At 51.7% G+C, this 26,152-nt stretch overlaps 11 protein-coding genes and 4 non-coding genes across 15 annotated transcripts; 9 read left to right on the top strand and 6 right to left on the bottom strand.

Moving 5' to 3' along the window:
* Window positions 1-77: 77 nt before the first annotated feature.
* On the top strand, window positions 78-150 carry BO82DRAFT_t217. The gene has a single exon. It is a non-coding gene; the product is annotated as a tRNA-Cys (tRNA).
* Window positions 151-473: 323 nt separating this feature from the next.
* On the top strand, window positions 474-545 carry BO82DRAFT_t218. Its single transcript has one exon. It is a non-coding gene; the product is annotated as a tRNA-Cys (tRNA).
* Window positions 546-739: 194 nt separating this feature from the next.
* On the bottom strand, window positions 740-2,937 carry BO82DRAFT_355715 (uncharacterized protein). Its single transcript, XM_025635527.1, has one exon. The coding sequence runs from the start codon at window positions 2,813-2,815 to the stop codon at window positions 878-880; it is 1,938 nt and encodes a 645-aa protein (XP_025490347.1). The 5' UTR covers window positions 2,816-2,937; the 3' UTR covers window positions 740-877.
* A 152-nt stretch (window positions 2,938-3,089) lies between these two features.
* On the top strand, window positions 3,090-5,579 carry BO82DRAFT_313447 (DEAD/DEAH box helicase). Its single transcript, XM_025632480.1, has 2 exons — window positions 3,090-3,398; window positions 3,461-5,579. Exons 1-2 carry the CDS (start codon window positions 3,126-3,128, stop codon window positions 5,189-5,191), a joined length of 2,004 nt encoding a protein of 667 aa, XP_025490346.1. The 5' UTR covers window positions 3,090-3,125; the 3' UTR covers window positions 5,192-5,579.
* On the bottom strand, window positions 5,291-7,127 carry BO82DRAFT_418093 (aromatic prenyltransferase; the record flags this gene model as incomplete). Its single annotated transcript, XM_025640058.1, has 4 exons — window positions 5,291-5,744; window positions 5,809-5,994; window positions 6,070-7,001; window positions 7,086-7,127. The coding sequence occupies 4 exons, from the start codon at window positions 7,125-7,127 to the stop codon at window positions 5,612-5,614; spliced, it is 1,293 nt and encodes a 430-aa protein (XP_025490345.1). The 3' UTR covers window positions 5,291-5,611.
* Window positions 7,128-7,780: 653 nt separating this feature from the next.
* Window positions 7,781-10,102, bottom strand: BO82DRAFT_375816 (fungal specific transcription factor domain-containing protein; the record flags this gene model as incomplete). Its single annotated transcript, XM_025637499.1, has 6 exons — window positions 7,781-8,228; window positions 8,294-8,523; window positions 8,577-9,298; window positions 9,366-9,790; window positions 9,849-9,940; window positions 10,076-10,102. The coding sequence occupies 6 exons, from the start codon at window positions 10,100-10,102 to the stop codon at window positions 7,781-7,783; spliced, it is 1,944 nt and encodes a 647-aa protein (XP_025490344.1).
* A 305-nt stretch (window positions 10,103-10,407) lies between these two features.
* Window positions 10,408-11,940, top strand: BO82DRAFT_338684 (FAD-dependent oxidoreductase). The gene is made up of 2 exons (XM_025633445.1): window positions 10,408-11,002; window positions 11,104-11,940. The coding sequence occupies exons 1-2, from the start codon at window positions 10,472-10,474 to the stop codon at window positions 11,830-11,832; spliced, it is 1,260 nt and encodes a 419-aa protein (XP_025490343.1). The 5' UTR covers window positions 10,408-10,471; the 3' UTR covers window positions 11,833-11,940.
* Window positions 11,941-12,278: 338 nt separating this feature from the next.
* On the top strand, window positions 12,279-13,101 carry BO82DRAFT_418087 (BTB/POZ domain-containing protein; the record flags this gene model as incomplete). The annotated part of the gene is made up of 2 exons (XM_025640057.1): window positions 12,279-12,343; window positions 12,426-13,101. 2 exons carry the CDS (start codon window positions 12,279-12,281, stop codon window positions 13,099-13,101), a joined length of 741 nt encoding a protein of 246 aa, XP_025490342.1.
* A 561-nt stretch (window positions 13,102-13,662) lies between these two features.
* On the bottom strand, window positions 13,663-13,752 carry BO82DRAFT_t212. The gene has a single exon. It is a non-coding gene; the product is annotated as a tRNA-Asp (tRNA).
* A 1,456-nt stretch (window positions 13,753-15,208) lies between these two features.
* BO82DRAFT_t219 lies at window positions 15,209-15,281 on the top strand. Its single transcript has one exon. It is a non-coding gene; the product is annotated as a tRNA-Cys (tRNA).
* Window positions 15,282-16,540: 1,259 nt separating this feature from the next.
* Window positions 16,541-17,213, top strand: BO82DRAFT_393276 (uncharacterized protein; the record flags this gene model as incomplete). Its single annotated transcript, XM_025638664.1, has 2 exons — window positions 16,541-16,973; window positions 17,047-17,213. The coding sequence occupies 2 exons, from the start codon at window positions 16,541-16,543 to the stop codon at window positions 17,211-17,213; spliced, it is 600 nt and encodes a 199-aa protein (XP_025490341.1).
* Window positions 17,214-17,760: 547 nt separating this feature from the next.
* On the top strand, window positions 17,761-18,841 carry BO82DRAFT_418081 (uncharacterized protein; the record flags this gene model as incomplete). The annotated part of the gene is made up of 2 exons (XM_025640056.1): window positions 17,761-17,825; window positions 17,863-18,841. 2 exons carry the CDS (start codon window positions 17,761-17,763, stop codon window positions 18,515-18,517), a joined length of 720 nt encoding a protein of 239 aa, XP_025490340.1. The 3' UTR covers window positions 18,518-18,841.
* A 672-nt stretch (window positions 18,842-19,513) lies between these two features.
* BO82DRAFT_355711 (uncharacterized protein) lies at window positions 19,514-20,513 on the top strand. The gene has a single exon (XM_025635526.1). The coding sequence runs from the start codon at window positions 19,745-19,747 to the stop codon at window positions 20,399-20,401; it is 657 nt and encodes a 218-aa protein (XP_025490339.1). The 5' UTR covers window positions 19,514-19,744; the 3' UTR covers window positions 20,402-20,513.
* On the bottom strand, window positions 20,505-21,926 carry BO82DRAFT_355708 (putative cytokinesis EF-hand protein Cdc4). Its single transcript, XM_025635525.1, has 5 exons — window positions 21,745-21,926; window positions 21,151-21,304; window positions 20,945-21,085; window positions 20,789-20,881; window positions 20,505-20,729 (listed from the first exon to the last, which is right to left on the bottom strand). Exons 1-5 carry the CDS (start codon window positions 21,745-21,747, stop codon window positions 20,701-20,703), a joined length of 420 nt encoding a protein of 139 aa, XP_025490338.1. The 5' UTR covers window positions 21,748-21,926; the 3' UTR covers window positions 20,505-20,700.
* A 175-nt stretch (window positions 21,927-22,101) lies between these two features.
* Window positions 22,102-25,829, bottom strand: BO82DRAFT_338674 (putative C2H2 finger domain protein). The gene is made up of 2 exons (XM_025633444.1): window positions 25,259-25,829; window positions 22,102-25,196 (listed from the first exon to the last, which is right to left on the bottom strand). Exons 1-2 carry the CDS (start codon window positions 25,488-25,490, stop codon window positions 22,375-22,377), a joined length of 3,054 nt encoding a protein of 1,017 aa, XP_025490337.1. The 5' UTR covers window positions 25,491-25,829; the 3' UTR covers window positions 22,102-22,374.
* Between the last annotated feature and the right edge of the window lie 323 nt (window positions 25,830-26,152).

The raw sequence follows: 26,152 nt of genomic DNA, 5'->3' as shown, positions 1-26,152 counted from the left end.
TCGCGAGGCGCGCGTGTCATAAGCTTTCATAGTTCGCTTATAGCACATTAGACCAAACCATCAAACAAGCTTCAAAAGGGTCGGTAGCTCAGTGGTATGAGCAAGAGATTGCAGATCTCGAGGTCGCGTGTTCGATCCACGCTCGGCCCTCAACAGCTTTCCTTTTTGCCTGCTAAATCTTCTCTTGGGTGTTTCTTTTGGCCAGAGCTTCTTGCCATATGTAAAGTTTTTGAGCAGTTGGCTTGCGGTAGGGAGGAGGTCCACCGATGGTTAATTGATGCTGGCTTGGTGCCTGAACGCAAAAGGCTTGGCTTGTCTTTGAGCTACACCACTCTATGCAAATCCACTAGGAGCTTTTGCTACCCATCGCATCCCACTCGTTACTTTATCTGCCTCGGCATTCATTCATTGCTCTTGCTAGATCTTCAACCTGATTCATAGTGTCAGAAATTGTGCGGCAAACCATAATTCAAGGGTCGGTAACTCAGGGGTAGAGTGTGGGACTGCAGATCTCATGGTCACGCGTTCAAATCGCGTTCGGCCCTTGTCCTCTTATTTTTGGCCTGTTACCTATGACTTTGTCAATGCTAAAGAAGTTTAACAGTAGAAGCTCGTGTCAGCTTGATCATTGTTTCTGTTTGTTTTTTTTTTATCACGCAATCTATCCCACTGCTTTCTTTATTACGTCAATCTTTTATTTATCGTTCTGCCAACCTTAATTGTGGCGTTCCATAGAAGAAGCATTGTATTCGTGGTACTAGTGCTTGGGAATCTGAAAATATATTCCGTGCTGGGTATCGCAAAATGGTATAATGTACACAAAAATCACCCATCCAAAACACGCTACATATTAGAAGCCAAGTCGAACCCCCCCGCCTCACTTCTCGTGCAATAGCTCATCCAAAGCCATACCAGCAAAGTCAGCATCGCGAACTCTTCCAGGACTCGAGCCTGGAGGGGAGATATCATGCTGAGCAACAGTGTTGACTCGACCTGCGTCAACCCCAGCAGAACCCGAAGAAAAAGGTTGCATATACCCTTGCTCGAGACATCGTCTTTTATTCCTGTTTTCAAGAATCTCGTCCTGCAAGTCAAAAGCATCGTGACCATATTCCTCCCACTCGCTCCGGTAGTGTAATCGATCCCGCCAATCGAATAGATCATCCATCGATTTCCGCTCCCCAATAGGTCTTTTGCGAGGTTCAGGCTTCATCTGTCGAGGATCTCTCTCGTTTGACCCGTCGGTCCCGGCATGACCATGTAATGGAGTAGGCGGAGGCGGCCGACCGACTAGCTCCCAAAGGCTAGACTCTTCAGCACGGCTTGCTTCCCGATCGACAAATTCAGCATGTTCGTCCTCAGAGTCAACCGGACTCTCCTCCAGGCACTCTGGTAGAATTGGCTGCCCATAGAGAGGGGGCTCGATATCGTCACCGGCGTCCGAATCCTGGTCGTCAACCACCTGGTTCCCATCTCCACCCCTAGAGATGCTCCTCGCGATCGAGTCCAACTGGGAGGGTAGTGGTAGCTTCCCAGATAGAATGTTCTCTACCTCGTCATAGTCCATCCGTATTGACTTCCAGTCCTTCACGTGTCGATTATCCACAACATCGAGGGAAAGTCTCCGGGCAAGACCAACCCAAAACTCAGAGCTATCTCGCTTCATGTTCAAGACATCCAATGCTGTTCTGATATCGCGAGTTCTAACTTCGCGAGCCCTCTCCCGGCCGTCATCCTGCGATTTTCGCAACCTTGCATCCGCAAAGAAGAGGGACGACTGTACCAAGCGGCGCGTTAGACTCACAGCCAATGCATAGAAGTCAGCGAACACATCCGCCGTCAGGGACGGGGTTTCATCTGCGAAGGACAAACTACGCCAGTTATCATCCAAACGTGTGCCCCCAGAGTTCATGAAAAATCGCTCCGAGAGATGAACCCAGTTCTCCATTTTGAACAAGCTAGCCGTGAGATGCACACTGGATCGGTGGTGAACATCCTTATCCGGAGAATGGGGCTGCTCGTCTAGAGTCCCTGTTCCTAGATCTTCTGCTGCCCGACCGTTTGTATTCTCGGCCTTTTGATTAGCGGTATTTTCATCTTTCGCGATTCGATAATCTGGGTCTTCGGCTCTGGCTCGACGGTCGGCTTTTTCTGTTCTGGCTCGACGATCCAATTCCAGAGCTTTCTCATGATCGACGACCCAGAAATCGTGATGCTGGAGCCTCCCGGCAACATCCCCATCCTGTTGCTCTTCCAAGCGCAGTAATTCGGCATAATGATCCAGAGTTCTGTGACATTGATTGCTGATCTCGGTGGCAGCGGGAACATCGGCCAAAATGATTGTTCGGCTATGCGATTGCTTCATATGGCGCTTTTGCAGACCGTTCTGTAAGAGTCTGAGATGTTCCTGCACCTCGATTTCCGACTTCGAGCCGAGTCTGCGGGCAGCCTCGCGGATTCCTTCCCTGCCCTTCCGGTCCAAGATGCGATATAAGACCCCCTTCTCCTGTGGATTCCAAACCACGACTCCATTCTGCGTAGAGTTATATGTCTCGGCGTCGGGATCCGCAAGATCGGGCGTGTCATCATTGGTAAGTTGTCTTAACACATCGGCGTAGATATCCACTGCATTTCGCGGAAGCGCGGACTGTAGGTTCTCGAGAGCCGATGCTCGTGTGGTACTTTTACGTGTTACCCCGGAGGGCTCCGCGTGGGTTCTCTCATCATGCGTATTATCCAATGATGATGCTGATCGGGTGTTCTCGTCGGTGTTGCAAACAGGGTCCGATGGATCATCGTCTATCGAATTGCTCATGATCGACTAGCTCACACCGGATGCGTAGGTGAAACGAATTCCGAACCATCGCCCCAGTTTTACATGAAAACCAATAGAATGACCATCGGCGCAACCAAGGTGAGGAACAATAAAAGTTTTAGGTGAGTGGAGGACACAGACAAGGTAAGGTGACTTTTATTTTTTATCGGGGAAGATTTCTGATAAGAACCTGTTTGCACTGTTTGCTTCCACCCGATAGACACTTAGCTTTTTATTGCCCGGAATTCTTTCCGTAGGCGTCTCTCGGTTCAACGCGGGAGGTTTATCGCTTTCACTCCATGGCATCTGAATGGACCGTATTCGCCGGAAATTGGGATCGATTCCCATTTCAATTGGGTTGAGGATACCGAGGGCTCCCTGGAAACCCAATGTACGCCTCGCGTCTCTGCGCTACAGGTCTGCTGTAGCATACGCGGATGAAGCACCAGCAGCAGCAGCTCCCGAACCGCCTGGGATTGTCCTTCGGGACTACCAGGAGGAATGCATCCAGTCGGTATTGGATCACCTGAAACAAGGTCACAAGCGCCTGGGAATCTCACTAGCCACGGGCGCGGGCAAAACGGTTCGTATGGAAAAAAGCATTGAGATTATAGTGAGGGCCACGACTGACTGACGCGCCTTCAGGTCATTTTCACCCAGCTCATCGGACGCGTTCCGCCGCGCAATGGAAAGCACGACAAAGCGCTGATCCTCGTCCATCGAAGGGAGCTCGTTGAACAAGCTGCCCGACATTGTCGACTTGCCTACCCTGATCGGACCGTCGAGATTGAGATGGGAAATACCGTGGCAACAGGACATGGGGACATAATCATCGCGTCGGTGCGGAGTCTGACGTCCAAGGACCGGATCGAGAAATTCAATCCAGCACATTTCAAGCTCATCCTGGTCGACGAGGCGCATCATATCGTTGCGCCAACCTACCGCACTGCCTTGGCTCATTTCGACCTCAACGAACCTTCATCCAACTCTCCCGTTCTTGTTGGGGTGTCGGCCACGTTCTCACGCTTCGATGGCCTCAAGCTCGGCGCTGCCATTGATCACATCGTGTACCATAAGGATTATATGGATATGATTGATGAGAACTGGCTTTCGAATGCCGTGTTCACCACCGTTCGCTCGCAAGTTGACCTAGCGAGGGTCAAAAAAGACAGATTTGGCGATTTCGCCGTCGGCTCCCTCTCCGAAGCAGTCAACACGGATAGAACCAACGACATTACTGTGCGAGCATGGCTAGCCAATGCAGAAGGCCGCAAGTCTACTTTGGTGTTCTGCGTGGACCTGGCGCACACTAAAGAGCTCACCGCGAAATTCCGGAGTCTGGGGATCGATGCAAGATATATCACGTCGCAAACCCCTAAGGATGTCCGCGATGAGCAACTACGCAGCTTTAGGAACCTGGAGTATCCGGTGCTTCTGAACTGTGGACTCTTCACGGAGGGCACTGATATTCCTAATATTGACTGCGTACTACTTGCAAGACCGACTCGTTCTCGCAATCTCTTAATTCAGATGATTGGAAGAGGCCTGCGGTTGTTTCCTGGCAAGAAGGACTGCCATATAATCGATATGGTAGCCACCCTCGAAACTGGCGTCATTTCTACACCGACCCTTTTCGGACTACACCCGGATGAAATACTGGAGAAGACAAAAGTGAAGGATATCAAAGAGAAGAAAGACGACGAAAACAATTACCGAGAGCAGCCCGACTCCAAACTCTCGGAACCCTATGCCGAGGACCCTGCTCAATCGGGCGACATCAAGCTCACCTTCACCAAATACGACACGATTTATGACCTCATCAATGACATGAAGTCCGATAGACACATTCGCTCTCTGAGCCGCTACGCCTGGGTCCGGGTCGCCGAGAATCGATACGTTCTCTCTGGAACAGCGGGATGGCTCACCATTGAGAAAGATTCGGAGCAGCAGCAGCCCGAGAAATGGACGGTACACCATGTTTTGCAATTCGGATCATCCCAAGAGACTAAAAAATATGCCCGACCTCGTCTTATTGCCTCTGTAGCGGGCTTTGAAGCGGCTGTTCGCGCTGCGGACACATTCGCTGGTGCCGAGTTCGAGGAGCGATACATCTCTGCCCATCAGCCATGGCGCCGGCAACCGGCCACGCCGCCGCAGCTCGAGAGGCTCAACAAGGCTAAGATCCGTGACGGCACAATCACGGCTACAGATATCACTCGAGGGCAGGCGGCGGATATTATTACGAAGCTGAGGCATGGTGGCAAGAAGCGATTCGCCAAGAAGATCAAGGCACGACAGGTCGCAGCAGATAAGGCTCGAGAATTCGAGGATCTGAAGCGAAGGACAGAGGTGAAGGTTGGGCCCTTGGAAAACTGAGAAGATCAACAATGTGATAACCGATCTATCTCTCTTTGGCTACACGTGGAGGGCCATAGGCTTTATCTACACCGGGTCATCACGGCGAAGACTGCGACGGCAAGACTTGTGACGTTGACTAAGAGAGCTTTAGCGGGCTAGTCAAGATGGATTTGGACGGGGCATATCAGTAGATCAACACAAAGCTTCAAGTAATGTAATGGTATGCTCGAGCACTGTACTACTAGCCGAAGATACCTGGAAGCATGGAGTGTTTGCCCACTTTGCCGTGCTTGAAGACCTGGCAGTAACCACCGGGCACCCATTTAAGCCTTCCGGCTCGCCTCGCCCGGCCATATTCATCTCCCTCCTCAAATTCGCAAAGCTCCCTAACCCCCCGGCTCAAACAGTCTTCAACACCCCATTCGAGAAATCAAAGTACTACTCCAACAGAGAAGTCCCATACTCCAAGCAGGAATGATAGTACATGCTCACATACGCTCCTTTCTCCTCCGTATACGCGAGGGACACGATGCTGTGGACCCGAGTGGTTCGGCTCAGATCCTCATGCGCACTGCCAGCCCCGTTAGAAAAAAAAACAAAAAGGTGATCGCGGAAAGGAAGAGGAGAATACTCACAAAACATACTGCAGGTCATCGATGTAAGTATTCGCCTTATCCTCCCAACCGAGTGACCGAAAAAACCGGGCCAGAGCCCTGGCCGCAAATAAGTCGTTCTTCCGATGCAGCGACAGGTACATCTTGGGGAGAGGCGTCTCGCGATCCGTATGGATCTCATAGTTCCAAGCTAAGACGAAGAGCTCCCTGGCCAAACAACTCTGCCGGTGGGCTTCCTGCTCGTCTTCTGAGTTTCCAGCCAGGTGGCGTCCACAGCTGCACATTCCCGCCTCGTCATCTTCCTCCAGATACGCCCACAGCCGACGCAGCAGCTCGAGACCCTTCTCACACCACGATTCTCCCTGCGCTTTCCCCCCCAGCGTCCACACATCCTCCGCCTTCTCCAGACTTGGAGGCTTCTCGCCGCCACACATCCCGTAGAGCTTCAACCTTGACGTCGCCGCATCAGCATAATCCCACCCTAGAAAGTTGAATTCCGTGAAATGATTGCCGGCCTCCAGATATTCGACCGCCATCCGCGCCGCAGCCACATTTCCGGTCCCGGTTCGCGCGTACATGCGTGCCAGACACTCGAGAACGGCGGCTCCCAGCGCCGCCGGGGCGAGTTTCCACCGGACGCCCAGGAACGCATAGCCCTTGGCTGCGATGGTGCCGGCAGGCAGGAAATCAAACCCGATGCAGTAGGTGCCTTGCACCGAGTGGGGCTTGAATGCGTAGTCGCGCACGAGCCGTTGCTCCTCCTCGCCGGAGACGGCGAAGTAGCCCATGATCTGCCGGTGCAACTCCATGTCGAAGGCCTTCAGCCCCTGAGCTGCCACCTGGGCGGATATTTGCGCGGCCGCCACCTGATTGAAGCGGTCATGGGCCGTGTCTGTCATCGGTCCAATGGGTTCCATGGTGAGACGCACGGTCGACGCGGAGCCATTGCCCTGGAAATTGAGGCTCATCTCGAATGGGTGGCCCGTAATGGTTAGCAGGCTGCGCCATTGATGCGGGTACGGGCCTAGGAAGGGTACGAGCTGATTGCGGAGGAAGAGGAGGTAGTGGTACTGTTGGGGTAGAGGGTATTGTGCGACTTGGAGGAGGCGGCCCATGAGCGGGGCGATGTTCTTCCACCACTTCAGCTCGTTGGGGTTTGGAGGCTGCGTGGGATATTGAACGATGATGTCCCAAGGGCTGTCGGAAGCCTTGCTCTTGGAGGTTTGTGTTTTACGAGCACCACGAAGTGTGGTGCCCTTGTCGGATATTGTTGGCGGTGATTCCGGCAATGGAGGTACCGGCTGCGTCAGTGACTCCTGCGACTGGTCTGTTGTTGCCATCCTGGATCGATGTAGAGGTAGGTGGTTTCTGTTGGGAGGTAAAGTGATCTTCCAAGACAGGCTTGGTATCTATAGTCTCCAGATGCTATTCGACAAACTGCGGAAATAACCCCAGGTGTTCAAATTTGCCTGACATGGAATATGTCAACGGTGGTTGTTGCATGCTAGCTGACTGCGTCAACGAAACGCCAGGTTTTTGAACTATATTGAGTCCTCTCCTGCTTTGACGGCACCCAAGAAGTGCCCCAACCTCGTCACAGGATCTGTTTAGAAAGCCCCCTCAAGATATACTCCGAAGTCCGCTTCCCTTGGCTTAACAGGTTCCACCACTAGCATGGCCAAAGTTTGGCGAACGTAACCTTGTCCTCCTCGACGAACGACCCCAGTATTCCTTCCGACGCAATTAGCAAACAGCCACGGGAGAAGGGGACACTGGCAACAACCCTTTATCAACAGTGACTGGACTGGAGCAACTGCTCAAACATGACCGAGCCCGCAGAATGTGTTATCACTGGTCCATGCGGAATCGACATGAACATCCCGTCCCGTGAACACAATGCTTATCCGGTGACACAGTTCCAAGCAGCATCAAATAGTCATCCACGTACCCAGCAACGACTATAGCTATACAGCATTTCCGCAGAGATACTCCCCTACAAATCTCCATAATACGTATCCCACGAGAACCAATCAAACATGCTATCGAACGTCCGGCGAGCCTCCTTACCCTTACCTAGAGGACTATGCCCGGGCAAAGCCCCCATATCAGCCGGGAGCAAGTCAAGGTAGCTGGCACCATTGAGTTCTTCTAAATGTATCTGAAGGTGCTCGTCACCGTGCTGTTCGTATGGTGGATTTTCAGTTCCAGTGGAAGTGGAGTGAACATTCCTCGCGAGCTGCAAGAAGGTAGCCGCAACGTGCTCGAGCCTGGTACATAGCGTCGCCAGGAGACGCATCTGCGAGCGCATGCTTGCGAAATATGTCACCGTTGTCGCGAGGAGGTTGAGATCGTGTTCAACGGTAGGTGTCACCGGGCCTGGATGGTGCACGATGTTCTCAAAAATGACGAAGAAAGAGGTGAAGGGATAGTAGAGAAGGTGCCTTTCCCTCCAGTTAGTGATTAGTTTCATTAGCACCATTTTAAGCAGGAATCAGGTGTACTTTACCAGGTGACACCGTTGTATACGGAATTCCAACCGGAGACCATCGACGTCAGAAGGGATAGGGCTTCACGGGCAGATGACAAACGGAGACTTGACGAAGACTCTTCACCTTTTAGTAGCAGGACCAGCACGTGCAGGTACTGGAACTTCATGCTGTTGATGCCGAGGGTCATTTCCCGGACTTGGTCGGCTGTGGATGATGCTCTCTCAGCTTCCAGAGTTTCTGTCATACGCTGTATTGGGGTGAGAGGAGTCCTCTGAATGGAGAGATGGGGTGGATACCCACCTGGTTTGAGTACGAGTACCAAGCATTTAGCCTAGAACGTAGTTCCGCGCGTGGGTAGATTGTGGAGTGACCGGTAGCAAGGACATCCGCAAGGATCCCCATCAGCTTTGCTAGCTCTATAGAACAACGGAGCATCTGTGCACCGAAATGAGATACTCGTTGGGGGATCTCTGTACCGTGCATACGAGTATGGGGCTGAAACATGAGTAAGGTACTTTCGTCCGGCAGAGGGACATGGTGATACAAAGCCGTGGGCAAGAAGGCAGGGCGCCCGAAGGCAAGAGAGCAGGATTTGTCCATCAGGAAGAGAAGCCAGAAGAGACACAAGTGATGCTGTCGCGATTCAAACGAGCCTTGAGAACTGGATATATGCATGCCCAGGGCTTCAGCCTGCCTGCATGCGCTCCCCAGCAGCATCCACGAGGTATTGGGCGCGGCGTAGTCCTCACCATGCATAGCTAGAAAGGCCAGTACTTGCACGTTGACCTCGCGCGGTTCGAGGAAGATGCTGCTATTGTTGAGGGCCAAGTGCACGTTTTGACGTAACACTGCCACCTCCTTGCTATCTACCTCGACGGATACGGCCGCCAACAGCATGTAGTTGAAGTAGACGACCCAAGCCTTTTCTTGAACCCTATGTGGTTCAAAGACGACTTGCATAATGACTTCGTCCGACGGACTGGTGAAAAATGGGTTGCCAAGGTCTGCTATCTCAAAGAATCCTGGTTTATCCCGTGTTGGAAGTCAGTTGCAAACCCGAAGTATGAAGCACGAATCGGGTAGCCCTACGACTGATCATTCGGTAGCCCGTTGCTCTGGAAGGCACATGAAAAACTGCTGCACTTTCTTCAGCCATTTGTTCAACATGACTCGTACCTAGCTGGTCAGACAAATATCGAAGCTCGGAGCGGGCGCTTTGGTGAGTAGCATTACTCTGTGGTCGGGGTATCTTTTCGATGCTTGCTGATGCCTCTTGCAAGAACGAAAATGAATGTGACGGGCCGATGTAGAGCTTCGGATTAGTACGATCCTTCTCAACCACGATTCTTTGGTTAGCCTGAAATGATAGTCTTAGATCATCTGTACGAGCGGGTGCTGAGGCCATGACTTGTAAAGCTTTATCGACGGATTTGGACAGTTGCTGCACTAGCTGCTCAAGATCTTGTAGTCGGCTCTCTATGGTACGCTCATCAATTGACCCACTACCCAAAGAGCTTGACAGTGTTCGTAATTAGTCCCCATGTTATATAGGCTCAATAGTGCAGGACTGACTTGACGTCGAATGTATCTCTCGAATAGATGCACTCGCCTGGCCATGGCTTGCAAGTATTGCATTTCGGCAGCTCCCGGGAACATCTGCTTCCCTTTAGTCAGGATTCTAAAAGCATGCGAGCATATATGTAAGCTTACTTTAGCTTCTTTTGTCTGCAAAAGTCACACTGTGCATGTCAGCGGCGATTGTTCCGGTGGCGGTCAATCTACAGTATAATACAGCTTACCGCAAATTGGGCTAATCTGCGTTGCATGGTAAAAGCACCTGGTTGGTCGGCCTCGGAAGGAGATTCAAAATAGCGAGCCTGTCACCTTTGTTCCAGGTAATTCGAAGCAAAACTAAGAGTTCAATGTTAGAAATGATGGCCGTCGGCAATGCAAAGTCCGAGATGATCATCCTTTGGTTCGGAACCTCCGGAATGAGCCAATCAGAACGCTTGAACGGAAACTCCGCGGCCCTTCCATAGATGCGGAATCGCGACAACGACGGCTATAAGTATGCCTTACGACGGCAGCGTATCTGAAGTAGATTGCCGATAATCATTCAGTTGAGCATCTTCTTGTGACAGAAGACACTTCTCGCCTCGAACTTTCTCTTCGTCGCAAACATTCTTACCCAAGCCATGAACTCAAACCCATCCATTGCAATCATTGGCGGCGGGCCAAGTGGTCTACTCTTCGCTCGCCTTCTCGAAATCAGCGGGATCACCGACTACATCGTATACGAGCGCGATGAGTCCGCCATTCCAGGTCCGTGGCAGCAAGGAGGCACACTTGACCTCCGCCCCTCCTCAGGTCAAGTGGCGCTCCGCCGCGCCGACCTATTCGATCAGTTCAGCAGGTTCGCCCGCTGGGATGCCTCGTGCTTTCATATGATCTATCCGAACGGAACTACGGCGATGCGCCATGACCAGGAAAGGGATGCTCCTGAGATCGACCGTCTGCATCTCCGTCAGCTGCTCCTGGAGTCGATTCCCACGCACAAGATTCGGTGGGGTCATGCTGTGAGAGTCGCCGAAAGGAGAGAGACCGATGGCAGCCAAGCTGTTAGTGAAGCTAGTGATATAGTCATTCATTTCACGAACGGGACCATCGCGTCTGGGTTCCGGCTGGTAGTAGGGGCAGACGGGGCTAGGAGTAAAGTCCGTCCTTTGGTGAGTTTTTCGAGGATTCAAGAGCTCCTCCCAATCGGATGATATGCCCTTTTTTTTTTCGTCGAAGAGTCCTCTAACCTGTAAGTCTACCGTCGATGCAGATCACGACAGCAGAGCCTGTATACTCAGGCAAGATGTTCATCGAGGGCCGCTTATCACACGACAACCCTGGGTACGCCACCGCCAAAGAGCTCGTCGGACCAGGAAGCATGTTCGCAGCCGGGCATCATAAAAAGCTGGCCATACAGCAGGTCTTTAATGGCACATATCGCGTGTACTTAGGGCTGCAAGCCCCCGAGGACTTTTATCACCACCGCGAGTGTAACAACAGCTCCTTTGGGGACAAAGATCTCAACAACCGCACCGAGCAATTGCGCAGTCTGCTGCTCTCGTCGGACGAGTACTTCGCCACATGGGGACCGCAGCTGAGGGAGTTTGTCGAAACCGCGGAGGGGCCCTTTCGTGCCTGGCCGCTGTATCGGATGGAGCCCGAGAAGCTTTGCTGGAGTGGAAAGACACCCGGGGTGACGCTACTGGGGGATGCAGCGCATGTCTCGACACCCTTTGTGGGAGAAGGGGTGAATTGCAGCTTGTATGACTCTGTCGTGCTGGCTGATAGCATTGTCAAGCATTGCGGTGTCGGTGCGGGATTCGATACTATGAGTGTAGAAGAGTTGAGCCGTGCTTTGGAGGAATACGAGGAAGATATGCTAGCGCGAGGACGAGATCTGATTGAGCGCAGCACGGCGATGGAGGACTTATTCTTTTCCGAGGATGCAGTGACAGGAGTTCTCGAGTTTTTCAAGAGTTTCAGTGAGAAGCCTGAGTAGAGACATCGGTGGATGAATGTTCGAGGTCCAGGCCTGTTCTCTGGGTGCTTCAAGAAGGATGGTTTAAATTGGCTAGGACCAAGGATCAAGCGAGGTAGTCAGTCGGAGGTTGAATATATACGTAGTACCTAGTATGTGTATGATGTGAAACTGGGTAGTCGATAGGAAAATGGCCCTTTACCGGAAGACGAGACGCGGAAACCATCATCCTGTTCTACCTGGCCTGAGAGGTAAGGCAACCAATATCAGTATAGGTGGGTGGGAGATCGATACAGTGCAGAGGATCGTTCCTTCTCAAATGAACTTCCCAGATCGACTTGAAGAAAAGGCGGAATGGAATGCACTAGTCTTCTATCACTGCTTTCTTGAACGACCATCAACTATCCCAACAAGCTAGACCTTATTATCCTTAACCCCTGTTATTTATTTCACCAACTTGGACCTCAATGGCAAGCAAGAGAGCACAAAAGAAAAACCTGAAGCGGGCACCTCCTCAGAACAATGCCAGGATGTGAGCATGGCAGCGTCCCCTCGTCCCCTCGTCCCCTCGTCCCCAGTTCCACAGATTGCTAACCACACACAAAAAACACCAGCCAACCGAAGCGCCCCAAACCATCCACCACTTTGATCAAAGTACTGGTAGGCCTGCACGGTACTACGATGTATCGAATCCCCGAACGAAAAGCACGCTCGTCATCGGAGTTTTTTGACAAAGCACTGGCGGGGACATGGAAAGAAGGCACGCAGCGTACTGTCAGGCTTCCCGACGTCGACCCCGGCACGTTCGGGGAGTATTCCTCATGGCTTTACCATTCAACCTATAACCCAAGTTCCAAGTTCAAAGACCTTGTCAAGGCGTATATTCTGGCCGACAGGCTCATGGCTAACGAATTCGGGAACCAGTTGATCAATGCGATTGTGACTCGGTTGAATGTTGGCAGCAGCGAAGACCGCTCTCCGCCTTCCAAAGAGGAGATGGAGTTCGCGTATCGGACGGTGCCTCCTCCGACGCCGCTTTACCAGCTGCTGGTGGATTTCGAAGTCCATGTGGGGTCGTTCGCGTTGAACTGGTTGAAGGACATCGGTCTGGACAAGTGGTTCTCGGCTATGGATGGTGAAAAGCTGAGCCGTGACGACCGGCTGACCCAGCGGTTCATGCTGCAGGTGATGTCTACGGCGATAACTAGATTTGCGTCTAGTCGACCTCCACCATTCCTGATAAGTGTCTCGGATTATCACCGAGCTGTGAGCGGTGATGAGGCCACCTGATATGGCTTCCCGTTTTATTCCACCCTTATTTAGAGTCATAACAATCATAGATAGCCCCTACCAGATGAAAAGATCATGTACCCTGCAATAGGAAATGCTCAGAAACAAACTACAAACCCAGCCCCGGTTTCCCTCTCCCCAAATTGGATATACGGCCCATAGTTCTTGCTAGCAAAGCACAAATCGGTATGATACTCACCAACCCTGATATCCGTTCCCTTCCCGACCTGCCCCGACTCCCAAGACGCAGCCCGCAAATCAAATCATCAAATCATCCTCGGCAGCACCACCGTAATGTCAGTAGTGACTTTGTCGGATATAAGCAAGAACATGCAGGAGTAAGATCAAGTTTTGGGCTGTTCTGTAACTTGGTGGTTATGTACAGTTCTTTGAGAGACAGAGGTTGATTTTTAAGTTGTGAAATCGGGAGATGTCTATGAGTCTCGGGAAGACCACTGCATTTCCCGACAACTGCATGAACTGAGAAAATCTGCGCTCCTGTCTGTCGTATCATTTCCTGGTGCGAGCATAGAAAAAGAAACCAAGAAGCAAAAAAGAAATCTCCCCGACTGGGAGTCGAACCCAGGTCTCCCGCGCTTGTTCCCGAGTGGGATTGACAAGCGGAAATCATGACCGTTAGACCATCGAGGAAAGGAGATGTATTCATTTCAATATTTTAAGAATATGACTATCTAAAAAAGCCCGCCCTATCGTCCGCCTTATACCACGGCACAATGAACCCTAATCTTCTTCCTCTCTATTAACAGAGTCAAAACAAAACAAAAGCACCCAGAGGCCAAGAACTCAATCAAAGCCCGGTTGATTGCACCTACGATCGCCTTCAAGCCTGCTACTATTCTGAGAGGTTCAAGCTCACCAAAAGGCTAGCCCTAATCCCGGATGTCAGGCTCTGAATCTGCGTATGATTCATCGAGGGAAAGAGTGCCAGGATCCTGTGCTGTGCCAGATTCGGCAAAATGAAGTTGTCGGTAGATAGATTAAGGTAAGTCCTTCGCCTCTCGCGCACATGCTAGAGCCAATGGTGTTGAAATTCTCCTTGGGTGGAATCAGGAACCGGACCAGGGCAAATGGGGCGATGAGATATATCCCTACCGATGCGGTTGGTGACCGTGGCGCCGTATATGACGCTATTGGATGTGGAAAAGTCGTCATGCATTGACATGGCGTTGGCCACATTGACCAGCATAGACCCAATAGCATCCCAGAGAATGATATAGCCCCCACAGGACCATGAGATGACCGTTAAAGAAATTGAAGGCGGCTAAGGCGCCAATGAAGGGCTGTAGTCGTACCTCTGCCGGCGGAGACGAGGCTATGCTAGACAAACTGGATATAGAGACGGGTAAAGTACAGGGTCACAAGGGATGAAGTGTCCGCAGCTGTACCTATTATATCACGAGATCTTTTTCCTTTCAGGAATGCACATGAAATATCAGATGCATCGGATGCTGACAATTTGGCCAAAACTGGTGAAATCCCGGGATGGTAACGAGAACACCTGAGACGCAGAAAAGTGCGATCTCGCAACTGCTGTTCCGAGCAAAGAGTGCGCTGCCAAACGAGAAACCATAAGTAAAGAGATTCCGGCCCCAGCATCGACAGACAAGGGAGCCACATAGTCCAATTGAGAGTCTGTGGATACTTCTGTGTCAGCCTTGGGATATCTCCAAGAGGGCTGTAGAGGCTGTTCTTCCAGGTGAGCGTCTCTGAGGACTTGGACATTGTAAGCAGTACGATGAATTTTCTTCAATGAAAAAGTCACAAAGTCACTTAATCTCAACGCAGAAAGAATCTCCTTCACATACAAGCCGTCTCGGAAGCGCAAGACTACAGTTATCTTCCCATATTCTATATCGTTCCGCACCACATCATGCCTTCATCATCGCAAATGGCATGCACTGCACATTCCGTGATTACTCTGGTTTAATCTAGCAAGGACTATATGGAAGTCGAGGTAGAAATTTCTCATATTCCGGTGACCTGTAACTTGGTGAAAATGTTAGCCACAAGTAAAGAGACAATTCAAAAAATGCAGCAGTACTAAGCGGAACAAGTTTTTATCAAGGCATTAACTTTCGCTCCAAAAGGGTCGGTAGCTCAGTGGTATGAGCAAGAGATTGCAGATCTCGAGGTCGCGTGTTCGATCCACGCTCGGCCCTCAAAGCATTTCTTTTTTACTTTTTTTTTTGTCTTACACTCTCAAGTGCTCCGCCTCGCAGGGATCGAGAATTGCAATTGACGTAGCAAAAGCAGGGAAAATCATGGCGTTTATCCTGCGGTCGTATTGCGTAATACTTCTCAATCGCTCTTGCATACAACCCTTAGTCCTCCCTCCTGTACTCTGAAAAATACATATTACCCGAAGTGAAAAAGCAAAATCAAGCGTCATTCAACCAGGGATAAGATAGATACCCTTCGCCTTGATCTGAGGTGGAACGAACCCCTATGCACTAAAAGAAAGGAGGCAGTTCTTCGGGATTCTTGTATCTATAGTGTCCAATGATTCCCTGTGAAAGGTTGCTAGGTAATCAAAGATTTATGATTTCCGACATCAACAACAGCAACAACAGCAACAACAGCAACAACCGATCCCTCGCGCCTTCCAGCGAGAATTTAAATGCCCACTTACCTGCTGACTCTGGCCGATGTGCTCCAAAATAGAGACACCGATGGGCTAGTACCTCGCCCTAGACAAAAAAGCCGAAGATGGCGAAGAGAGGGGACTCGCTCTTCCTCTAAACATGAACTGTTCATGCCCTAGTTCCGTAAGCTGTAGTCAAAACCCCGATATAGTGGAATACGAGGCAAGATGTATAACTATAATTTGCACTCGTGGCCAAATGATGTCAACATGGACAGGGATCAAGATAACCTGAAGGCGCCAATCTTTCCGTCCCTGAGTATAGTTCTCAGTTTCTTCAAGTTGAGGCATTTCCCCAGCATTCTGCACGAGGGGACGACCTTGAAGGGACTAGCGAAGGTTGGCCAGAAAGATCTGAAGACGGAAGATCTGAAGACAAGCTGAATGTGCCGTGAAGCGAATTGGCTTTAGATTCTCTTACAAACGTGCGAGTTTTGATGTCTGAATATCGTTGCTGCCATGACTTGTACATGAAAGTGTCTAGTCCTAGTCAGAGAAGACTCAGGTCAGATCGAGTTCGGTTGTCGGAAGGCTGACAGCTTCTCCGCCTTCGAACCTCGCTATAAGTATCGTCTCTTCCACTATAGCGATAATGGGACCCCGGTCTTTTGGCATTGCTTTTTCCCGCCGCGACGTAGCGTGTCCCGTTCGCGTCGCACCTGGAGCAACTCGCGCGAGTCACAACAATTCTCATCTTCAAGTGTATGAAACAGCAGGTTTTCTGCGTTGCCCACCAATCCTCAAGCCTTTGTACACCATTCTACCCATAGCGCAAGGATGACGGTCTTCTACCCCGAGACGGATATTCAGCTCCATTACGCCATCGAGCATACCTCCACCGAGCATCTCCAGCGCATAATAACTCGATTATGCGCCACCATTCCTGAGGCAAAGAGTCTCATTGCCTCCGAGCTTTTAGTACCGGAGGATAAGGTTCCTGTCTTCACCAGCGATGACGATATCTCAATCAAAGGCGATGGCAGCGAGGACGAGGACGAGGGCGAGGACAGCTATGATGATGAAGAATCCGGTACTGAATCGCAGATCTCTGGGGCAAGTACCAAGAGAAAGCGAGAAGAGTCCACTGCTTCAACCGCGGATTTTGATAACCCCCAGAAACGATTCAAGCCTCGCTACGCGAACTGCATCAATTGCGAAGAGGAATATGACGTGGCCGAGAATACAAACAAGAGCTGTCGCTATCATGAGGGTAGGATAATTCCAACATACATGCTTTATCAGTATCAGCTAGCTGACCGATCTGCCTCTTTGTCGCGGGTTAGAACCACGTGGCGAGCCCGACTACGATGATTTCTTCGCTGATGAGTTTCAAGAAGACTTGATTGATACTGATGAATACCGCAAGGACTATCCGGAGGGATACATCCACGAGTGTTGCGGCAGGAATACGCTTAAGCCTTGTCGAATGGGATTCCACCGGTCGAAATAGTTTGCTGGAAGCATTGGTTCTGCAGTTGTTGGCATGAAGAGTGGAACTTCTTCATCCTCTTCACTTTGTTGGCGGCCCTGAGGCCTTGATGGCCAGGCTGTTCACCGCCCACCGCGCCGATGACCCATGGTTCAATCGTTCAATCTAGGCGATGTGAAGATAGGATCATGAGAAGAAACCATGGTGAAGATGAGCAGCAACTCAAATAAATCATCTAATCTAGCATTTCATTTCGAAGCCACAGCTTCCCACATCTTGCACCACCCGACCCAAAAGAGGGCCCACTGCCAGTCTCCACAAAACTTGACAGGTGGAATCCTCCGGGTTTGAGATAAAGTGACTAGCATCGATGGAAACTGGTACGTACTATGTAGTATAAACTTGAACTTTCTCGCTTCGTGCATTCAGCCTCAAACAACGCGCCGTGAACGCGTGATCACGTAATGGCCCTACTGACTGGCTAGCTCACTTACCCTGTTCATTACAAGCCCAGTGGTTCCTTCGTCACTAATGTACCTGCTATCAGACCTTGTTCTTCCCCAGCACAATGGGTAACCGAGCGGGCAGACCACGCAAGTACTCAACCGAGGAGGCTCGGCGCGAGGCAATTAGGTTAGGAAGGGCGACGACGTTACCACAGATCACGCAGACGGCGAGATGATTCTGAGCCGCTGCAAGACGAGTCAGTATTGGAGTTCATCCCAGTGAACTTCGATGGAGCTACGCCACCACTGTTAGTGAGCGATCCTCCTGCAGAGCTGTTCGAGGCTGTGCAGCAGGCTCTATTGAGGAATGAGATCGCTGATAGGAGCGTCTGCGGCCCGATCGACTTAAAATTTGTTCTATACGAATCCAAGTCAAGAAGTATATCTCCGCAAACCCCCCGTCGAGACTCACGGCCATCAAGAAGTATAACCCAGAAAGCCTGCCATCGAGGCCCTGCCATCGAAGAGCCTGCCATCAAGAGGCTTCGTCAGGAGCTCGCAAAGGAGGGTGTTATACCCGCTGACTGCGAGCTCGACGATGCCATCGACCGTGCCTCGCGAGAAGAACTCCAGAATATTTTGAGAGACCTGTGCACAAAGGATCCCGAACTCAATGTCTATCTCGCCTCCTGCCTACAACCGGTCAACGCCCAAACACCTCCAGCAAGTCCTAGCACAGCAGATGCAGCCTCATCCGAAGTCGAGACTTTGAGCCCGATGACATTACCTCAATATTCTTCTGTGGCCTACACGAGTAGAGACCATCGGCATTATCTCAGTGGGTTACTCACAAGGCAGAAACTCATGAGACGTACTTGATACTAACATGCTGATTTGAGTGGAATTTTCAACACTAGTAGATCGAGATTTTTAGATACTGGTCTAGAACGTGATAAGCATAAAAGCACATAGCCAAGTGGCTGCATGCGCGGTCGTTGATGTTCAAAGAAAAAGAAATTCATTTCAGCAAGCTCGGAGCTATTGGCATCGTTAACATTGCTACTTGACAGGTCACACGTGATGCTGTGACAGCCATCTTCTCCACACCCCTGTTACATTGTCACATCTGAGAAGGACTTATCGATACGCCATCGACGATTAGCGCGACGTCTCTTCTCACAATCTAAGCAACCCCAATCGGAACGCCTCAATTCGACGATTGGGAAGGCTCTGCAGGTGAGTGGTGCAAGGAGGATTGGTCGGAGGCTTTCATCCATCCGTGTTGTGACAGAGATATCAGCCAGGAGCCCTGTGCAACGGGGTATCATCGGAAGGCTACCGGGAGAGCTAAGGAGAGGCGATGATCCCAATGCGGCGAATACGGAACTCTTCTTGACCTTTTCTATATATGTACGCACTCTTGTTATAATGCTGCGAGCGATTGTGTCTCCTTCCACCAGTCAACACGGATGCGACAATATGTACACTCCGAGAGATCGATTCTGCTTTGTGTTGAGACTGTGTAGAATCGGAGCTTACTTTGCCTATAATAGTCCGCGTGAATGTGCCCACGGTCTCAATAAATATAGTTCAGCCAGTATAATCCATAAGAACCAAGGAAATAAGCTTTCCCAACACAGCCTCGACGCATGCAGGTCCTCCCTCCGTCGCAGGTCAGTTCCTCGATGACAGCCCACTGCAATCTCAGGTTCCCTTATCGATAAGCCCTACCTTACCTACCTTAAATACTGAAGAAGCTTAGCCTAGCTCTGCTCCGACTCCCGAAAGGAGATTGCGTCCTCAGGCACCCACCCACCTGTTAAGTGAAGGGGGGATCCCCCATCGTCCAGTTCAATTTCCGTCATCTCCAAGCAACTCCAACTCAGCTCAACCCAGCTTCCGCGCTGCACTCTACGAATCCACATAACAACACCAACAACCACCACCACACCTACACCTACAACCACGACATCGACCTACCCTACAATCTCCATCTCCACCTCACCCCGAACTCCGACCTACAAACCCAAACCAGCAAAACCCCCCCGAACAACTCCCCCAAAATAAACCCAACAACTCAACACCTTTACTTGGAAGAACACAGCAATGTCCTCACACCACGAACCCCCCGCCTTCGAACCACGACAACCACAACAACCACAACAGCCATCTCAACAATCCCAACCACAATCCCAATCCCGAGAAGAACCCAAACAAAAACTCCCCATCCACACCAACCACTGCCGCTACTGCAACCACCTCCTCCTCGCGACAACCCGCGAGATCCCGACCCTCCCGCGCCGCAAACCCCCAGCCCAGGATGCCGCACTGATCCTGCCGCTGCCCCGCGCGGGGGAAGAGGAAGAACTCGACGACACCAACACCCCCAACCCCGAGAACGACGCCGCCGCCGCCGCCGCCAAGCAACCCCAGCCCCACTACACGATTCTCCTCTCCACCACCATCCCCGACCGGAAACCCACCGTGGTGCGGCGGGAGGATGGTTTCGAGAAGCGCCGGCTGCTCCGGTGCGGACGGTGTCGCGTCGTGGTGGGGTATTTCTTGGATGCGGTGCATTTTCCTTCCGGGGGTGTCGGGGAGACGGCAGATGAAGATGAGGATGAGGAAGGGAAGGGGCAGCGGGCGAAGGTGGTGTATCTGCTGCCGGGGGCGTTGATGGAGACGGGGGTTATGGAGGCCAATGACGTGGAGAAGTTGAGGGCGATGGATCGGGAGTGGGCGGGGTGGATGGAGAGTTCGTGATTTCCCCCAAAGGGGGAGATGCTGTTCCTACTGTTTTACGAAGCACACGTTAAAAACTATATACAGTTCCACAGGTTGGGAGATGCTGTAATTTGACATAGACTCAGGGTTTTGTCTTTCATTTCCAAATTTGCTGAATGGCATACGCCAGCTCCATATACACTACAAGCGGAATTAACTTTATAACAGATGAACTAATCTAAGCTCAAGCCGACAACTCCGGCAACAGGGATCGCACAGGGAAGAAGAAAAGAGGCATTTCGTCACGAAGCGTCAGGGGAAAGGGTATCGTATGTCGTTTAGTTGGCAAGGATGGTGCGGACGAGATCTGCAGAACGCGATATCAGTCTTTGCGGCAGTCGGAGTGGGGATATTGTCAAAACGTACCGGTATAGTTGATCTCGCCGGAGCTAGTGTCAACGGCCTTCAGCAACTCATCGACTTCCTCGTCGGACATCTTCTCGCCCAGGTTCGTGAGAACTATAGCCATGGTCAATATCGCAGATCCCCCAAAGCCAATCGTCCAGCGAGCATGAAACATACTGTAGCGCAGTTGGCCGACCCCAATAAACCCAGTCAAGTCCTTATCAAACACTTGGAATCCACGGGTGTATTCCTCGGGCTCGCCAGGATCGCGGAATCCTCCCGGGCGGTTGAGAACCTTCAAGAACGACTCGAAATCAACTAAATCACCGCCAGTCAGCAACAGTGCCCCTGATAAAGAGTCCCAGCATCACAGGCGCACATACAGTCTCCGCCCACGCTCTTCTCCAGATCCGCGATTTCCGCCAACGTGGGGTTCTGCCCGCAGGCGCGGAGGAGATCACCCAGCGACTCGATGGCGACCTTGCCGGTACCGCGCTTGTCGAACAGCGAGAATGCTTCCTTGTAGTTGGTCGAGGCCTGTTGATCGTGGTGAGAATGAGGTGAGTGGGCCATCTTCACACTGCGATAAAGATAAAGAGATAGACGGATAGAAAGGGCAGAGAAGGAATGGAAGCGATGGGGATGAAGAAGAGAAGGAAAGAGAGAGATTCAGATCGTGCAGCTGAGGTGACGAGCAACCAGCGACGCAGGGCTGCGATCCGCGGAAACGAGGGGCGGAAGGGATTGGACGGGCAGACGAGGGGGCCGGGATTCCACCATGGTTCCAAACAACTCTCTCGTAGATGCAACACCAGAGGGTCAACAACAATCAATTGAGTAATCAATCCCTGGTCTTAATGATAGCGGACGCACTGCATCAGGACGTAAGGTGTCGTCGCCTGGGCATTTCCTCATCCGCCCGCCAGGAACCCCAATGCAGGCCATGGCTCCATAAGCAATGAGATCCAGCCACGTACCATGGTTGTTGTTCTGATGATTCCACGAACGGAATGTTCTTATTGTATAAGCGAAGGTGACAAGGCGATGTATTGGCACGAAGAGAAATTAATCAGCACGTTCACCTGGTGGGGGGGAGTAAACACCAAAAGAGTCTCGAGTGGGTGGAATGAAGGAGGGGAGGGAGGAAGAGGAAAGGAGGTGAGGCGGTGGAGGAGGAGGAGGAGGGAAAGACCCAAAGAAGGGAGAGAAACAAGCAATGACGCCCGCCCCGCGGTTGTTGTTGTGGTAACCGGACACCTCAGGCTCCAATACGCCAGCACCGAGTTCAGATCTATATCTAAGAAACACCAGCCTTATGAGGGAGGAGGTACTTTGATAATCTTCGATTCTAGTGAGTTAAAGAACTAAGAAGCTCACAAAAACCTCCTTGCCATGGTATCTCTCTCATGAAACATTCCTGGTCACATCATAATCACAAACGGCCTTCAAAACCTGGCTACCACAAAGATAGGTAGCTGACTTCAACTTCCATCTCTGGCAAAGCTTGCGATAAGCGAATTAGATATAAAAGAAGATTAAGTAGAAGCCTGCCGACTACATGGGACCTGCAGCGACGTGCACTACCGGGATTTGGTACATCGGCCACATCACGCGGCTGCGCCGCCATTCAGCTTGTCGATACAGCTGCTGAGTAGATTGGCCGCCTCAGTCAGTAGCTCCCAGCGAGTGTTTGTGAACCCATTGCGGAGAACCATCAGCAACCCCATGCATTGATTGCATCCTTTCATCCCCTCAAGGTCACTGGGTTCGCGAACCCCGCCGACCCGCCGCAAGAACTGCTGCATGTTATGCCGCTGCTCTGCAGGTCTGACCAATTTGACGGGCTGATTGAGCGGGCCTTCAAGAGCGTACCCATAGCACCAGACCACGAGAGCGGCAACATAGAGGACCCATGGTCGATTGAGTAGGTAGTCATCCCGTCCCGAGTAGGCTTCGTCGTTATCGAGCACCCGCTCCTCGTCCAAAAGACACTCAGACAGAAACCTTAGAGCGTAGAATGTGGCGTCGCGGGCCGTGGCCTTAGTTGCCCATCGGTTCATTTTTTCACGCGCCCCGTCGTAGTCCTTTCGGGTGATGGCGCGCCCCATGAGCCGCCCAGCTCCGGCAAAAACCTGACAATCCACAATATCGACGTGGGAGGCCATATGTGCAAGCCCATGCAGGACATCGCGCGATTCAAATACATTGGCTTCGTCCCAAGGGTGTCGCGCTCGGTAACCACCGGTAAACGAACCTGGCTCCGACGTTCCCAAAGCCTCGTCGAAATCCCGTCGCCAGTTGTCGAAAGCCCGCAGTAAGGCGGACCTCCACTTATCGCGACCTCCCAACGCCTGTAGCACACCCAGCGAACTCACCTGGAGATCACGCTGGTTCATATGCCAGCTGACACTAAGCAAGCCTGCCATAAGAATGGTGCGTCCAAATGCATTGGTTCGAACAGGTTGGCCATTCAGCGTCCTTTTAAGACCATCCAAAAACATGAGAGGTTTGACTCCATTCGCATGTAAACTGGATTGCACTCGAGCCACCTCAGAGGCATTGGTCGCAGACCATAGCGCTCCATCGCACGGAAGAGGCAGCCGCAGCTCGTGGGCCACCATCTTGGCTGAATGCCCAAACATGGTCGCATGCGTAGAGTCTAACACAAAGGCTGCAAATGCTACCCGCCTTGTAGCTTCGGCTTTGATCCAGTGAGTCCATGACTCTTCCGCCACGAAATCGGGAGTCATGGTCGATCCGGTGGCTGAGCGACTTTGTCGATCGTCTCTAAGGCTCGCTGGAGAATCTAGTGCGGAGCGGCCGATCAACGAACTGCCACGCCGCATTAACGTAAGGGTAGTATCATGATGTATATGCGCTCGCTCATGCAGTGCACGGGTGGAGTACATCTTCTCGTACACTTCGAGGAGTAGTAGTGCCTGGAAGACCCACAGCTTGGCTGGAGGCCGAAAGTCGGCATCCATGAACAACTCCCAGCGTAAATGCCATGCAATAAAGTTCGCCAGCTCAGCTGCGGTCTCAGTGACGTCTGACCCATACATCTTGTCCAGTGTAGACGCTCCAATAGCTATGACAGCCAGGAGAAGCAGGTTTGGGGCTTTGTTCAAGACGAATGACGGGCGATGCAAAATGGGCAATTGAGGGTGGAAATGATGCCAGTACGAGGCGATATAGGCCTCCATCATGCGCGGTCCTAGGACATGGCGGTCGTCATTCATATCACCGTCCATCAAAGCGTCCTTCCGTTTTGCCACTGCTGAGTATGCTGCCTCATTAAAGCGTGAACCCATGAGCGCAAGAAGCTCCTGTCTCTTTTCATTTGATAGGCTCATTCGTGAAGACCCGGCGTCCAGGATACTAGTCACGCTCATCGGGTCGTGCGGAATTACTCCGTTCATGAAACTCCCATACCCTGGATCGCCTAGCAAGAACTGGTTCTGTAGCTGGATCGCATTGAGGTAATTCGGGATCATATTGGTTGCAGACGGGTAGCCCATCGAGGACGAGCTGGGAAGAGGGTCATTGAACAGCCACGCCGTGAAATCCTCGGGCATTGCGAAGGGAGACCGGTTGTGCGTCTCTCCGCCAAAGATCGGGTAGACACAGGAGGCCAGAGCGTCAAAACCAGGGTCTGCCACCGTTGGCCCCGGAGCCATCATGCCAGGAACAGTGTCCAGCGCATCAAAAGTACCCACGGTGTCCAGTGTCGCCGGCGCTGAAGTTGTTGCTGCTGGTGCCAAGGAGATACCCGCGTATCCATCCCCGGGCATCGGAGCATATGGCGCCGAATGTGCCAGCGGCTGTCCGTCCATATAGCTAGATAGCATTGTCGTTTCATTTACTGAATGACGTCCTCTATTCTGTTGACCTGTTTCGCCCGACTGTAGAGACATGCTAGTCGATGGATGACTCCGATGCGTATGGTAATCCGAGGGGCTGAAAGTACTGGCTGACTGGCCCGCCGGAGAGCTGGTGGTTCGGTTGCTTAGACTAATAGAGCGAGAAAAGGTGGGATCTGATAGCTCCTGTGAATTAAGTGGTTGGTATTTGTATGTCTGAGGAGAATGCCCTATCAGAGAGGGAACTGCAGTGGATTTAACGTCGATATTGGGGATGGTGATAGAATCTACCCGCCCCTCAACCGACGCCTGTGTTGACTTGTGTGTGGGAGAAGGTATTGGAACCCCAGTCGGGGATTCGCTGTGATTTTTCTTGAGCACGGGCGGCTTGATCTGCTCAGTTGATACAGTCGGTGCATTATTCACGGTGGCCTGCGCGAAACTGTCCCGCTTCTGCAGTTGAGACCCTTGCGTCGTATGTCGTTCACGATGGCGCAGGCACAGGTCCTGTCGGACAAAGGATCGGTAGCAATCGGGAAAATCACATCGATAGATCTGTTTTGGTGTATCTAGATCGATCGCCAGTCAGCTTACACTCCTTTGAGTAATTCTTAAAGGTGGGAAAACAAACGATTCAGCTGATGACGGTACAGGTGTTCTGCGCGTGAATAACTCTTCCCACAGCCATCAAAGGTACATTCAAATTTGCGATCCGTCTGAACTTTCCGAGTTCTCTTCCTCTTCCGCGAGGAGCCATCCAGCGTCGCATCTGCCGCATCGTTTTCGGTCGACATATGTGTTTCCTCACGGGAGCTTTGGAGTCCCTGTTCCGGGGGAGCTACTGCAGTGACAGCTGAAGTCATAATGCGCAAGGATATGGCAGTGAAAAGATGCGATCATTAGTGCCTTGTCGGTGGGCGGACATGACCCGCAAGAGCTCGAACTCAATTTCGGGGAATAGCGAGATCAGCCATAGGAAGCTAGAGTGAATGGAGAAGATTCCAAAGGAAGGGTGTGTGTTAATCGTGAGTGTTAGGTAGGTACTATCGTAGACTCGCGCGACCCCGTGGGGACCGAAATCTCGGCGGGCGGGACGGAGCAGCTTCAGGCAGGTGTCGGGGAGGTTTTCGATCTATCGGAAAGAATTTGAGGCTAGATATCCGAATATAAAAGCGGTATCAGGTATCTGTAGGGGCTGAAGCATGCGCAGCGCGCGCGAGGAAGGGGTTATCGTATGGCAGATTGTAGGCTGTTGGGGAAAGGTTAGGAATTGGAGACGGAAGAGGGGAAGACGGCCGGGGAGGTTCCGCAGAAACTCACAACTTAGCGCAGCCCCCGATTTCCACCAAGTGAGCGCAGTCTTTAAAATCCACAGCCGCGTAGGATAAAACGATAGTAGTAGTAGAGGTGGGAGTCCGGGGCCGATACACCTTAAAGATGAGCAATGAGGGGATCATAGATGGACCCTGAGACTCCCGGGTGGTTGGAGAGATCTTGTGCTGTTGCAAAGGTGGGGCAGATCCCG

Source organism: Aspergillus uvarum (assembly GCF_003184745.1).
Source record: "Aspergillus uvarum CBS 121591 unplaced genomic scaffold BO82scaffold_39, whole genome shotgun sequence".
Taxonomy (NCBI): domain Eukaryota; kingdom Fungi; phylum Ascomycota; class Eurotiomycetes; order Eurotiales; family Aspergillaceae; genus Aspergillus; species Aspergillus uvarum.
This window is presented reverse-complemented; position numbering and strand designations above follow the sequence as displayed.